At 37.5% G+C, this 15,825-nt stretch overlaps 1 protein-coding gene across 1 annotated transcript; it reads right to left on the bottom strand.

Moving 5' to 3' along the window:
• Positions 1 to 4,528: 4,528 nt before the first annotated feature.
• gdf5 (growth differentiation factor 5) lies at positions 4,529 to 14,653 on the bottom strand. The gene is made up of 3 exons (XM_082137091.1): positions 14,589 to 14,653; positions 9,285 to 10,434; positions 4,529 to 6,435 (listed from the first exon to the last, which is right to left on the bottom strand). Exons 2-3 carry the CDS (start codon positions 9,907 to 9,909, stop codon positions 5,573 to 5,575), a joined length of 1,488 nt encoding a protein of 495 aa, XP_081993217.1. The 5' UTR covers positions 9,910 to 10,434; positions 14,589 to 14,653; the 3' UTR covers positions 4,529 to 5,572.
• Between the last annotated feature and the right edge of the window lie 1,172 nt (positions 14,654 to 15,825).

Genomic DNA, 15,825 nt, shown 5'->3' with positions numbered 1-15,825 from the left:
GAATGTATCTGCTGATAGTGTTGTTCACTTGCTTGCACTCGCTGTAAAAAAATTCCACCTGTTATAAGTTAAAAACTTAAGTTCAGTTGCTGCCTTAAAATTTCAATTGGCAGTATGAGCCATTTCAAATTAAATAGATTAAAATGACTTAAAAAATCAAGTTGAAATCTGTATAACTTAAAGAATAAAAAAAAGAGTGTGCTGCCATGACTTACTGATCATATCATTTTTTACAGTGATGTGTTTTAGGTGTCCAATATTAAGCTCTAGACAATATTGATAAACCAATCATTATTTTTATGTTATGAAATCTATATTTCACAGTTAAATCTTTGCCATAATCTGTCTTTTTCCCTTTAAATTGGAGAGAAATGATGGTCACGTAAATTTTATGCAGAAATTATTCAATTTTGTTTGTGCTGAAATGCTGTACTAAAGTGGTGCAACTGCATGTGTTCAGTCAGGTCCTGTAAAGACCGAAAGCTTATAAATGCTGCATGCCTTCAGAGGACACATTCCAAGGTTGGAAGGCATCAAGCCACGTCCAAAACCAATGTTAGCTTCACTTCCTGATCGATTTTTGAAGGAAACAGATGTATCCTTCGCTGCCTTTGATATCCCACAATCCTATGCGTACCATTCTGTGACAGTTGAGCTAAAAACTAAGGTTGCAGTTGGTGGTCAGTTTGTATGTAAATGTTTTTTTGTTTTTTTACCAATGTTTTCCACTTTTGATGTCATTTCTAGCAAGAAATTAATACTGTAGTAATGAAATATTTGCTTAGTCATCACCAAAGCTCTCTCTCTCTTTTGTTGTAGATCATTGTCTGTCCGAGATCAGTTTTGTGAGGTACCTTTGTGTGCATGCTGGCTGATAAGACAGCGAGGCAATAAGTCAGCTGCCCATGCTTTTGGACGCAGTGATATAGAGTTACTAATAGTATAACTAATAGAGAAATATTTCCTCATAGATACACTTTAGAAGGCCAAGAAGAAGTTTGGGTCATGAACTTGCTGAGAAAATATATACAGTATATATATATATATGTTTTTTGGTATTTAAATGAAGTAGTGTATATTTGACATAAGTGCATAATATATAACTCTGAGCGTGGAGTTCATAGGCTCTACTGGAGTGTTTGGGTGTTACGTTTTCTCTCTTGAGTTTTATAACCTTGTTAAACTTTATCCTTTTCCCCATCTAAAAGGAAAAAAAATCTTCCAAAAACATTGTTTTTTTCTTGATCACTGCTTGCTTACATCTTTAATTCGTTTTCCAATACGTGGTATCCTGCTATATAATAGAATTGTACAGGCATCTGTCAAGGAAATATAAGATTGCGTTGGAAAAATGTTAAACATCGGTCAAGGTTTCCCTGCCAGAGCCGATAACAAGCCAACAAAAATGTTAAGCCTGAAAGACGGAGATGGAGGGAAAGGGAGAGATTAAGGTTTAGGAAACACACTCTCCGCTTAAAGCCTCAGGAACTCTATAAAAGTGAGAGCGTGTAAAGACTCTGGAGTAGCGAGTGTCCATTGGCCAGCGTTAATGTAGACGTGTTTTTGTCAGCTTTCCCAAAGTATCATTGTGAAATCTGCACAGGCTAATGGACGGGCAATTAAAGTTGTATTCAATTAGCTCCACGGGTTAAAACTACCCTCCAATCCAAGCGAGCAGGTGTTTCTGCTTATATGTGGAAACAAAACACGTCTCTGGAAGACTGTGTGATACTGTACAATCTGATTTAGTTTGACACTATGCCACAATCTAGGCCCACGTACTGCAACAACCAAAACTTGATCCTACAAACAAGTCATGTTTCTGCTTAGACACTTCTACGAAATTTCATGCTTTGAAAAATAGGAGGCAAATGTACAATAAATGTTGCTTGTTGATATTGGAGATGAATGTGTAACATTCAAATGCATCATCCACATTAAACCAGACTGAAGCAGAATTTTACAGGTCTGTATATTTTTATTAGTGAAAATGTTTTACACTTTTGAATTTTTCTGATATTTTACTTGTTTTGTTATTGAATATTCTAAAACCAGACTAAGCAGTTCAGTGATTAGCAATGTGCACAGAGAATATGGAAGGAACAATTGACTCCGAGCAATTGAATTATTAGAAAAATAATGCGGTAAAGGTGGTAATGCGGCCAAATGTTACACCTCGGGTGTGCATTATTTTTCAATAATGCAACGGCCTGGAGTAAATTATTCTGCTTCTATATGCTTACCACACCTCAAAACATTCAAATTATGCATTTATTTTTTGTCCTTAAAAACTCTTGTGTGTTGGACTAATTTCTTATGCGTTTATTCCCAAGCTTCCATTGCTAATTCCAAAACATAATTTTAGGCTTCAGCCACTGATAGCAAAGCAATGCAGTTATTAATGCAGTTATTACACTGTAAAAAGAAAAAAACTTAAACATTGAAGTTGATTGAACTTAACAATTTAAATAATTTTAACCTAAATTACATTAAATTGACTTAAAATATGAGTTGAATGAGTTGAACAGAGAGAGAGAGAGAGAGAGAGAGAGAGAAAGAGAGAGAGAGAGAGAGAGAGAGAGAGAGAGAGAGAGAGAGAGAGATTTAGCGTGTGTGAATTACCTGAGTCTGTGCATGTTAACATTGTTCGGCAGCAGCGTCCATAGTTGTTGTCACTGTCATTGTTGTCAAAGTTGTTAAACTATTTTACTGATAAAATCGTGAGAGCAGTGCTGACAGTCACAACACATTTCTGTGTGAGTGTGTGTCTGTAGGCTACTGCATGTGTGTGCGTCTGAGCGGGTGAGAGAGCGGGAGAAAGAGTATGTGCTTTCCGTACATAATAAAGCATAATTTAGTGGCAAAAACATGTAAATAATTTGTCATTTTAATCCTATTTTTTACTATATTTATTTGCTTGGTCAGTGTTGTTGTGAGTGTTGTTTTTTTCCGCTGTTGTAGTCTATAAGGACCTTTGAAATAACTGAAATCATTTGGCGAAGTGATTTGTAACTGTAATGCGGTCAAGACCTGCCTGGAACTACTTTAGCCTTGCGTTTCCCTGAAAATAATTGTAGAATGCATCAGATTCAAGCATTCAGCAGCTTCTCCGCACTGCGCTCGTTGTGTTCTGTCTTCTGGTTTGTATTTCCACAGCATGAAAAGATCTTATGGATTTATGAATAGGCTAAACCACTCGTTTTAGACTCGTCCCGGTCTCCTGCAAGTTTTTTATGTCATCCGCTTCAAACATTACAATGCTCATGATAACTTTCGTTAAGTCTACAATAAGTAAATCCACTTCACCAGCAATGCCATAGAAATATAAAGAGCCACCGCAATAATGGCAGTTCAAAGACAAAATTCTAAAGATGCTGCATGTGCGCTTTCTCTGGCGCATAGTTTTATTGTCATGAAGAATCATCAACAACAATGTGTGGATCAATTTTGGTCTAATAAGCAGTAGCTACCATAGAAATTGTGCCATTGTCATCTTGTATGTTCTGATTGTTTGTTCTCACAATTCTCAGCATTTTTCCATTTAGTTTGGACAGACACATTTTTTTTGTGTGAAAACATTGTGCCTGTCTCACTAGCAAAAACTTTTTTATATATATACCTTGAATAGAAAATGCCTGCAAAGAAAATCACTTGAAACTTTTTTCTGGGTCTGAATTTTATTATGAATATCTGCTGCATCGTAAAAATCTTAGTTTAAAGTTTCCATTTATATACAAAAAAAAAAGAAAAAAAAAAGAAAGAAAGTGCAGACATAAACTATCTGTGCTATGGTTGTTGAATTAAATTTGAATGCCATGTTCAAATAGAATTATAGACCTTTCTATATTTGTAAAAAAAAAAAAAAAAAGTTTTGAAACCATTGTTTTGTTTCTAAATGGTTTACATCACAATATGCGTTACATGCTGTTACTTTGGGGAGTAACCTTGAACTGGATAATCAAAAAAAAATAAAAATAATAATACACATGTTTATTATCCCTTTAGTTAAAGCACTTTAAAAGCAATAGCAACATTTTTCCTTTGTAAAACATGTAAACTATTTACTTCGCATTGAACTACATGACATTTAGCTCATAAACAACACATTTTATATAACAACTAGACATTTAATCAAGTTTCATTAATGATTATAAAAAATACTTCAAATGTACTTCTGTTTTGCAGCTATTAATGTGAGAACAAAACCCACAACCTGTTTAAATGCCTCTGGTGAGTAGTGGGGTATTTTCACCAGAAACATTCACAAATCTAAAGATATAATCTCTGCGCTAGTGTATAATATAATTAAATATGTGTTGCTTGCAATTAAATGTATTCCATCAGAATACACTAATAAAAACTACAGAATTTTTGGAGACTTACTGAATCAGTGGAGAAAGATGTTTTTAGCAGCCAGATGGTGTAGTTACGACATCTACCAGCAGGGGCTGACTGCATTGCTAATGCTAACCAGACTAATGCATTAGCCCTCAGCTAGTTTTGAAGAAGACACCTGCATTTGACGAGGGAATCCGAGGCGTTTTATTGGATCATTCACACAGGTTTGTGTTAACAAAGAAGAACAAGATGTAAAGGCAACAGTGTTTGTTTGTTCTGAATCCTCTATGTCACCCTCCAGATGTTAATAATGATCTCTACATGTCAGGGTTGTGCAAAATTCAAAGTGGAATAACTGCATCCCTTTCCATTTTGGAGTGTGAATTTGAATCGAATTGGCCACAATCCACAGGAAGTTGAAATGCAGTGACAGGAAGATGAATTTGCTGAATTGCAATTCAAAGAAATTCATCACAAGTTATGCATTCTGGGTTTTTCCACACTGGTACACAAATGTTATTCTATTAAATATGATGTAATATAGAAATTGTTATCTATCTATCTATCTATCTATCTATCTATCTATCTATCTATCTATCTATCTATCTATCTATCTATGTGTGGATCTAATAAGTGTAGCCTAATATAATATGTAAATATTACCGAAAATTGCTTTGAAATTAAAGTTCCAATAATAATACTTAATGATAGTGATGTCATTTCCTGCAATGAGCATACATTTCTGGATTGATTTTTTGAATGTAACATTTTTGTTTCAGGTAATTTTGTTAAATATCCTTAAATGTTATTGGAATATGGCATGTTATTAAAGTTAAACCTTTAAATATCACTTCTTTTAAAGCTTTTTTCCCCCTCAAAACTTTCAAACAAAGCCTAGTCAATCCAGTAATCAAAGTTTGTCTTGCCAACGTTTGCTTTTCTGGTTAAAATGACAGGTTTTTGGATTTCTTTTGAATTCCAGTAATACTTCCTTACATTAACCTTCCAATTGCAATCCTGCACCCTGTTTGCTGCCATAATTCTAATTCAAGAATTAAACTGGAATTTAAAAGACAATCTCAATGCAATTCTGAATGGTGCACAACCCTGTTCCCTGTTTCTAAAGCTGATCAACAAACGGAAGTCGTACTCTTGATTTTGGCAATAAAATAAAGCTCTTGTCAAAGAAAGTCTGGAAGTCATGAAGAAGACTAAAGAGGTTCTTCATATCTCGCTACCTGCAACCACAGCTCTCCACCACCATGTCCTCGTACTGCTTGTACACCACATTATTGGCGGAATCGATGTACAGAATGCTGATAGGGCTGAGTCTGGTGGGGACGCAGCAGGTCGGTGGCGTGGACCTGGGATCCATGGAGTTCATGAGAGTCTGGATGATGGCGTGATTGGTAGGCTCCAAATGGGAGCGTATGGGAAAGTCGCAGACACCGTCGCAGTGGAAGGCCTCGTACTCCAGAGGAGCGATGATCCAGTCGTCCCAGCCCATTTCCTTAAAGTTGACGTGCAACTGCTTGCGGTTGCAACGCTGTTTGGTTTGGTTCTTGGGTGGTTTTTTCCCACGTGGCAACGGTGCCCGACGCATCCGACGCTGGGTGAAGAGGTACTCGTACACCGTCTTGTTGTCGTGACCTGAACGGGCTTTGATCTCGTTGTAAAAGAGCCCTCGCTTTTTTGTACGGCCGAACACCACAAAGAAGGCTTTCTCCGTGGTTTGCCTTCCCGCTCGGCCCAGGCCGAGTAATCGCAAGTCAAGCGGTCGGCCTTGATCCACGGCTTCCAGCTCAAAGCAAAGCTGAGGAGAGTTTCTGAAGTCTTTGAACCGTTTCCAGATGTCAAACACTTCCCAGTAAGGGGCGCTGTGAGGGTCGATGGGAAGAGTGTGCACCAGTAGGCCTCTGTGCTTACCTGACGCGCAGGTGTACAGTCTCAGAGCCGGCATGCGCTCAAACGTGGCCTTGCGAGAGTCCATGTGTTTCTTTCGGAGGATGCGCAGCTCTGCGCCCAACAGACCCTCCTTCTCCATTGAGCTGATGTTGAAGAGGTAGCGCTGGCGTCTCAGCAGGGGCGCTCGCTCGTCTGCAAAAGTTAAGGTCATAGGTCAATGAAAATAGCCTTTGCATTGCTTTATTAGTTCCAGTTTATCTTGATTACATCCATATTAAAAGCCAAACACACACCAACTATACCGTTTTAACATGTACAATGGTAATTCCATGTTTTTGGACATTTATCATGGTTATACCATGTTTTTGCACATGGTGTCAGAGTGATACATTATAATTTTTTTGGGACGTACAATGCCATTACCATTATTTTTGGACACAATGACATGTTTTTATTTTATTTTTACATTTACTATATGATTTAACATTGTAATACCATGTTTTTTTGCACATGACAATCAAGGTAATACTGTGGTTTTGTGGAAATATTTAATGGTAATAGCATGGAGAATTGGACCTGAATTGTGGAAGATATGTATTTATAAAGTAGTAAAATGATCAATCACTTTGGGCTTTTCTAAGAGCACCACAGTAAAGCTTCTCCACTATCAAAGCTCACATATTGTGATTGTGTGTGTGTGTTTGTTTTTCAGGTAAACCTTGCATTATTGGGACAAATTTTTTGCTCCAAATGTTTTTTGAAAATGTAAAAATGCATTAAGTTTTCTGTGATGGGTAATTTCAGGGTTAGGGGATAGAATATTTGTACAGTGTTTGTACATGTCTATGGAAAGTCCCCATAAAACATGGAAACCCAGTGTGTGTGTGTGTGTGTGTGTGTGTGTGTGTGTGTGTGTGTGTGTGTGTGTGTGAAAGAGAGAGATATATATAGAGGGAGAGCGAGCTCACTTTCTCTCTGCATGCAATGCAATATGAACGCAGTGCATAATAAAAATCAAAAGGTTTCATTTTATCCAAGAACAGTTTGCTTTCAAAAGACTATTAAAACCAGACGAACTCGGCCTAGAGACCACAACATACTGTAAACACAGCATTATTATCAACCTGCAGCTATTTACCAGTGTGCCTACCACCGTGACATATGGCTTTCACTAACATAGGCTGAAAAAAATCTGAAGCACATGGAGAGAGGGGCAGAGAGAGTGCAACTGATTAGTGCTGTGTGTGTGTGTGTGTGTGTGTGTGTGTGTGTGTGTGTGTGTGTGTGTGTGTGTGTGTGTGTGTGTGTGTGTGTGTGTGTGTGTGTGTGTGTGTGTGTGTAAATTACACTGATGTAGAAGGACATGATGTGCTGTGGCTTTTTGAACTTGTAGAAATAGTTAATCCAAAACTGGAATTTCTGCCATAATTAACTCACCTTCATGTCGATCCAAACCTGTATGACTTTTTTTCTTCACAAAAGGAGATGTTTAGCAGAATGTTCCAGGCTGCTCTTTTCCATACAATAAAAAACTCTCCTTTTTTTGGCTCCACAGAAGAAGTCTTACAGGTTTAAAACAACATGAGGGTGAGTAAATGATATTTTTTAGGGAAACTTTCCCTGTAGGTGAGAAAGGAAGAGAGATGCATGCATTTATTGCTCGAAGTCTACAGAGGATGTGGTAACTATAAATCTGCAAAGGGTATTTCACACAGCATAAACTAAAACCATTTAAAGCTTCTGAGGAGTCAACCTTGCAGCTACAGAAAGCAGGGCCATTTAAATGCTGTTTTAAACAGATTTACTTAGAAAAAATAAAAACATATTGAGGCCACCTACTTGTAACCGGCCCAGGAGTTTATTTACTTTAAGCAGAGGTCCATCAAAAGTCTTATGCCAGATGCATATTGACACAGTTGGTTTGGGTCAGAGACCCAGATAAAAAAAGAAAAAAAAAAGAAAATGATTGTGTAGATTTAGTGTGTAGTGCGATACTAAGCAGAAATAAGACGTTTTAAAAATGTATATCATGACTTTTCTTTTGTATATACAGAAAAGGACAATTTAGCGTAAATGCGGTAGACTTATGATGGGTAGTTGACGTGACATTTCAAGCAGTCACAGCAGTATCCTGCCATTTGACAGACTACAATTCAAAAGTCAAACATTTTCCTTTCTAATGTTTTGTGCCATTGTCATACATACATACACTTTTTATTAGTTCATATTAATCTAAATGGGATATTTATTCTCAAAAAAAACAAAAAAAAAACTGCACACTGCAAGATGATTTAATAGCACTCCAAAAGCTAAAAAGTAATTAAAATGGTATAGTAACCTTTAATATACACATACCTTTATGCATTCAAATAACTTTTAACTTACAATCTTGACCGGGGCTGGTTGTCACGCTTCCTACGCAAATAAATATTTTAGGGGATGGGTTTTTTTTCAGTTTCTGTAGACACACAGTAAAAGTGTTGACTACAAAAAATCTGAAATATTTTACCATTTGTCACCATTTTATATATATAATTACATTGACTGTAATAGCAGGCCATGTCGTCACAGTATATGGGGTAAGTTGTCACATTTGGAACCTGCTAGGCTGCTATAAAATAACTTTATGGGCTTTTCAGCTCATTTTAAATAGTTAAATTAGTATGAAAAAAAAAATCATGAAACCACATGAAAAAAAATCATTGTTTTGGGCCACTTTAATTGCAATTAATAAAACAGAAAGGTAACAACCTTCTCCAATAAACCAATGTGACTTCATTGTGTTAATTCGTTTACCTAACAGCTATGCCAGAACTACTACAGTATACCAGTACCAGAACATAGTATACCATACTATGAAATATTATATTTTAAATATTATTTGAACATGGAAAACCACTGCTAGAGGGGGGAAAATAAATTTTTGTAATTTGACTTGATTCAATACCTTACTAAGATTTGTGTCAGTTAAGCAATGTGACAACTTGCCCCGGTCTATAATGTGCATACAACATAACTCTGATTAAATATGTATACCATACCTTGTCCTCTATCTACAAAGCTGGTGATGGTATTGGCCATCCCAGCCTCGTGCAGGAGACTAGTATTGACCTCTCCGCTGGTCAGTGACCAGTACAGGGACAGCATGTAGTCATGGGGCGTCACTAAAGGGTGTTTGGGTTCCTCACTGTCCTCCAGTTTTACTGCGCCTTTCGTTCTCAGATGGGCTGGTGCTGGTGCGATGCTTTTCATCACGCCAGGATTGAGCTGACCGGCCCTGATTGCAGCTGGCGCTTTAGAAACTCCTTTATTGTGTCCCGTTTGGTGCTGGATGCTGGAAGAGGATGCGACTCTCGCCGCATCCTTGGGTACCCAAGAGCGCGCGGCCTCCCTGCGCCCTAAACTCACAGGTACCGAGGCGCGAGCCGGGATAGTCTCGGACTTTATCAGAGGTGGACCAGCCCGGATGCGAGAGATCTTCGCGTTGTCAGAGGGCTTAACGAGCGTCGTCCCGTTGCGCGCCACCGGTAACCGCGGATTGGGTTTGGCCGCTCCGGTGCCCCTGTGACCGGCCACGCCGGCGAGGGAGAGCGCGTGCGGGATGAAGACCAGGTATAACAGAGTCCAGAAGCCCAGTAAAAGAGGGAGACTAGTCAGAACTTTCATCCTCTGATCTTCCTCTGAGTTTCGGTGATGGAGAAATGACCAACAGCTCTTGGCGAACTACCATGAACGGGTTTGGAGAGGTAAAAATGAAGCTTTGGAAACGTCTGATCGATTACTCTGCGCAAACCATTGCCATGTGCCCCTCTCTTCAGAACCATAGTGATCCAGCTCTGTCGGAGTGGAGATCCAAGAGTAGGTGCAAAAGCGCAGTGTCTCTCGTTGAAGTCCAGCGGTTCTGCTTGATATCTTGTAAGAGACTTGTTTCAAATCCCATTTTTTTTCCAAGAGGGAAGGATGGCGTAATGCGCTCTCTCCCTCACTCTCTCTTTCTTTCTCGGAGTTTGAAAATGGTCCAGTGAAAACAGCACGCACACACAGAAACCTGCAGGTGCTTAAGTTGTGCGCAAACCTGAGCGCAGGAATTGGAAACGGAATTCCAACGCAAACTGGCTTAATTACTCTCTGATGTCATGCATGCTGTCCAGATTTATTCAAGTGCAATATTTCTTCTTACAGCATGAGTCACTGAATACATAAAACCAAAAGCTTTGCATTAGGTCACCAGAATAAATCCTCAAGTTTATGAGCCATAGATCAGAAATGATATGCAAATGACCATGCATTATACATGACTTGATAAGCAAACCAAGAGTTTATGTGCAAATGCTATCAAACTTCATGGATCCTTATTAAAAAATTATAGATTTTGATTTAACTGAACGTGATCAAAACGTGTTTTGTCAAGTAACCAAAAAATGTAATATGACAGAATCTGCCGTTGGCTACTTCATTAGGTTAACGGAGTCTGGTTTTTAAGAATCAAATTGTTGCATGTTTTCACTTTTTTAAAATGTACTGTAAAACAAAACAAAAAGAAAGAAAATAAATGTAGGTTACTAACTTTATATTATATATTGCATATTTAATTACATTCAAATTACATTTATAAATGTAATATAGTTTCTGTCTTTTATAGTATATTTCAAATAAATAAGTAAACATTGATTTGAGTTAGCTACTAGTACAATTTTCATTGACCACTAAAAGATCAAATGAGGTGACCGGATTTAGTTGCCACATCATCTAAATATCACACTGGTGTAAGGTCAGAGGTCACAAGACAGATTTTAAGTTTTTGGGAGGTAGAAACTGGCAATGCACTCGGTTTCTTCTCAACCTCGACCATACATTCGTATTTGAGAACTGTGAAGAAACAGTTTATTTCCTCAAGTTAAATATATGGACTATTGGTAACGCTATGTTAGACACCCACACAGACCATTCCAATCCTTTCTGAACATTGAAAAAAAAAAAAAACCCACACGCACAAAAACCCACCTCCGTAGACAAACAGACGAGGGAATGAAGAGTGTTGTGGATTACGCAGGTGAAGCTCAGGATACACACACACACACACACACACACACACACATAAACATGCTCATCCAGGGGTGAAAACCTCAGCGCTGGCCAGCAAACTGCCGCTCATAACAGTGAACGCAGCACATTTCCAACTGTCCGAGGTGTGTGCAGCGTCTCAGGATGTTTTCAGAAGGACGGAGGACACATGGCCTGTGGTTTACCCCACACCACAGTGGCATGGATCATCAGGAACATTTCTTTTGTGTGAATATACAGTCTAAAGACTACTAGTGAAAATGCTTCCATTTCACATTTTTCTTATTTAATACAAATGTTCTCATTACAAAGCATAGGCTACATACAGTTAAACACAATTATATATAGTTGAATTGAATATAATGACATGCATTTATCATTTGGATTGTTTCTCTTTCACTTTAACTCTCACATTGTGTTCCGACAATTTTCTTTTTCCTGAAAATCTTATTGTTATCGCATTGGACTAAAACTTACTGACTTTGATCACACAGGGTATAACTTTTTTTGTACTTTTCCCACCACCTTGTTTCCTTTATCTCTTTTTTTGAAACTGATTGATTGTAGGCCTCATCGATCTGAACTTATGCACCTCAGCTTTTGAGAGGAATAAGCTTGAGTGAACTTTTTGATTTAAACACTGAGTTACATGAGTTCAGATCAACGAGGCTTACGATCAATCAGTTCCAAAAAAGAAATACAAAACCTGTTCTATTTGAAAGAAAACAAGTTTACAAAAAGATCGAACCCAATATATAGTGATAAAATAGCAACATGAGGGATTTACAAGCAATTTAAAAGGCTGGGACCCCACCGTACGGCTTTGACCCCCTTCACATTCCCCCAAATTGCCATGCTACGCTGGTATCTTTGTGCAGAGAAATGTGCTGTCGAGGTGTTAGTCGTTGCAAAACCACAGAAATGTCTCAGGTGCAGTCGTGGACAAACGAAATAAAAGGGGCTCTTGTTCTGGAGGAGTTTTGACATTCTGCTAATAATCATGTGGTCTCAACTCCTGTGCTTGCCTATCAACAAACCCTTTTCCATTCTTTAAAAAAAAAAAAGATTTCATTCATTTCATCAATGACTTTTCCAGGTAATCACCATTTAAAAGTTCTCTTATATGGACTTCAGGGACCCTATAGGCCTATAATAGCCTATCTATCATGTTTTCACTGCAGCTTGTTCACCTGGTGTTCCTGAAAGGGTTTGGGCCACACGGAGCGTGATACAATGCTGCTTTCACGTGCTATCGGAATTATTGTGAATACGAGTTTCCTAATCGGAAATTGGACATGAACCGATGAACGCCCTCTCAAGTCGTATTTACTACTGGGAAACTCGGAGATAATTTTGATACTCGAGATCCCGAGTTAGGCTTGCCATCATCTTTAAACATGGCGGAGGAGAGAACGATTGATGCTGTGACTGCTATGCTTTATTAGTTTTTTCTACAAAAGCCTTGTTTTGTCAGTAAAGTAGTCCATATTTACATATTTGAATAACCGTTTGAAACATTAGGCTATATATAGGCTATGTTTTATACACCGCGAAAATATTCATTCAACTGAAATTCCATTATTGTCAGAAAGCTGGCCATCTAGATAGCATGATGAATATGGACGTCAAATGAGAGATGCTACATTTTATTTAATATTTTAAGTTAAATATCTTCAATACATTTGGCTTTAAAAGGGCAAGAATAAACCTGGTGTCCCTCATGATTTGTGTTCTTTCAGACAGAAAAGCACTTGAACGCGACGAACTCGCAATCACGACATCAGAAGTAGGAAATGGGAAATTTCCGATAGCACATGAAGAATCGAGTTGCTGCCATAGACTGTAAAAAAATAGGTTGCTGCCTAGTACAGTCTTGCTGCCTGAAAAGTTTTTCACAATAACAGCCTGAAAAAAAGTGCAACATTGCCCTCTTTTGGACAATTCCGGGTATACGTTTAGAAAAACAAAACAGATCAAACTATAGGTTGCTACATGAGCCGTTGGATTTTAAATTCATTTTCTGTTTAAAGGCTTTTAAAAAATAAATAATATATATAAATATTTTTTATTAATTTCAATAAAATAATCCAGAATGGGTAAATCAGGGGCAGATTGGGACCCGTTCCTTTGTTTGTAATTATTGATAAAGTTAAATTTTCCATTAATTGTTAAATAATAGTTTCATTAAAAAAGACACAAAAATCTATAGAAGTATAATAAAAGTGATCTATGTAACTAGTGCAAAATATTTCCAATCTTCTGAAGCCTTGTGATTACTTTGTGAGAAACAGACTGACAGTTTGTCATTCACTAAATATCCTCAAAAACTACCATGCACAAAATAGCTTGGACTAGGCCTATATTTTTTTATCTGAATTTGTAAATGTAGGAATATACCGTAAAAAAAAAAAAAACTCCTTTAAGAAAGTCTTTTTATGATTGATATATTCTGAAAAAGAGAAGCAAACCCATAAAAGATCTTAAGGACAAAGATTTGTAATGTCTAAAACAAATCAGCAGGTGGCAGTAGTTTGGAGCTTTTCAAATGCTCTCCACACCTAGGCAGGCTACATCCGAAACCCCATACTTCTCTACTATAAAGTAGGCGTAAATAGCGTACTGCTTTCTACATACCATACAGCTTCCTATGCACGTCAAGCAATATGTATTATGTAATGTGCTCAATTTTCATCATCGTGTTTAATTCAGCAGTATCCATGTTTCCTCTCCGAAATAAATTTAGCATTTAAATCTACATCTACATATTACAAAAATAAAGAGATGCATTATTTTATGAGATTTGCCTGCCTTGCATTTAAGATGCACATGGCACCAACATCCTTGTAAGAAGAAATGGTTCAGCCTTTTTCTTTATTTGCTTTTCTTGTTTACTTTCCTTGTCTGACTTGGTTCCTCATATAGACACGAAACTGAATATTATCATATACACGAACACGCCTCTCTGATACACAATTTGTAATGCATCCTCAGAACATGCCGCTATTTTAAAAGACTTGATCAGGTTTGCATTAGCAAAATAGTATAATAAAGTGTGTGTGTCTGTGTGTTATGATTCACAATCTTATAGGCCTACTTACATTTTAGTGACAACTACCCCTGTTCAATCCACAGTAAATGTAAGGGTTATTTTATAGAGATCATCACAAACGGCCGTTTTCTGCTGTGTCTTTTGCTCCACCTCTTGTGTAAACAAACCCAGGCTGTAGTTGAAAGTGAAAAGGCACCATTCATCTTCCAAAAGCATGGCGTAATAGGCCTACCTGAGAGTTTGAACACTTTCCAGAACGTTCCACAGACTTGTTTTTCTGATACGCATTCAAATAGCAGAAAACGTGTGTGTGTTAATGATGAAATTGTTCCTTGTGCTATGAGGAAGAAGAAAAAAAACTTCCTTGTCTAGTTGTCCATTCAAAATGTGACCGCAGGCATGTTGTTTTTTCTCAACAGATAAATGGGAAACTCGTCATGGAATCAATAAAATTTGCATCTTATTTTCAATGAGCATTAAGAGATTTGGTTACACTACATCATCACCAGATAGGCTATAATAAACCATTAGATAAATTCCCCATGCAGGTCATGTAATTATATCTGTGAAATATGAGTGATTAATCTGCTGTTAACCAAACAGGTTTCAATTGGTTTTCCGATATGTCTCAACCTTCTGTTTGTACTGAATTGATGTCATTTCCCATGGCTTGTTCAGGTATATAGACAGAAAGTGGGCATGTGTTCAACACACCCTGTCATTAACAGTTATAATGCTGCTGGATCATCATACACACACAGGGCCTAAAACTATCTTTTTACCACTCCTGCCAATAGCCAGTGAAAATAAACATTTTTACCAGCCATGAAACATAAATGGAATCCTTATTAAAGTTACAAGAGTTATTCAGTCAAGAGCAGTGATTTTTCTTTGTTTGATTAAAATTAAAATCACAGACTTCAGCAGGTTTATTAGACTCCTGTCATTTTAAGAGCTAATGCACAAATCCAATATACTGATACACATGCGTTTTTCTCAACTGTTTACGTTCACTTAAGACATAACTGACTATGTTTACGAGGCTACTTGCCAAGACAGGCATTTTTGACATAATTCTGTTTGAACATGTCTGTTCAAGCACAAGACGACGCGAAAGAGAACTAAATTCAGTATTTGCACAGTGTGAGATGCAGATTTCTTGGCGCGCGCTTCGGATGTGTGCATTCAACTTCCCACACAGTGCGCGAGAAACTAATCGAGCTCCCTTTCGTGTCTTCTTGCGCTTTTGTGGTGATTTTTAGGATTCATAAAAATTTTACCATTGTGTAATGTTGGCGACTGACACGGTTTCATCATTTTTTACTCACATTTGGTGCTTGGCGAGTGTTAATTTTAGGCCACACACACACTCACCATTGCAAACCAAAATATTAAACCAAATGGCATTTATTTTAAAAGAAAGAAATCCTGTCAATCTTTCTCCTTTTAAGAAATAAAAATAGTTAGGA

The sequence above is a fragment of the Leuciscus leuciscus genome (genome assembly GCF_965113295.1).
Source record: "Leuciscus leuciscus genome assembly, chromosome: 14".
NCBI classification, from domain to species: domain Eukaryota; kingdom Metazoa; phylum Chordata; class Actinopteri; order Cypriniformes; family Leuciscidae; genus Leuciscus; species Leuciscus leuciscus.
This window is presented reverse-complemented; position numbering and strand designations above follow the sequence as displayed.

Bases quoted from the DNA above. Each gene is read 5' to 3' on its own strand.
- gdf5 (XM_082137091.1), bottom strand. From the start codon at position 9,909: ATGAAAGTTCTGACTAGTCTCCCTCTTTTACTGGGCTTCTGGACTCTG. The intron at 6,436-9,284 runs GTATGGTATACA...TAACTTTTGCAG, and splicing joins CTTTGTAGATAGAGGACAAG to ACGAGCGAGCGCCCCTGCTG.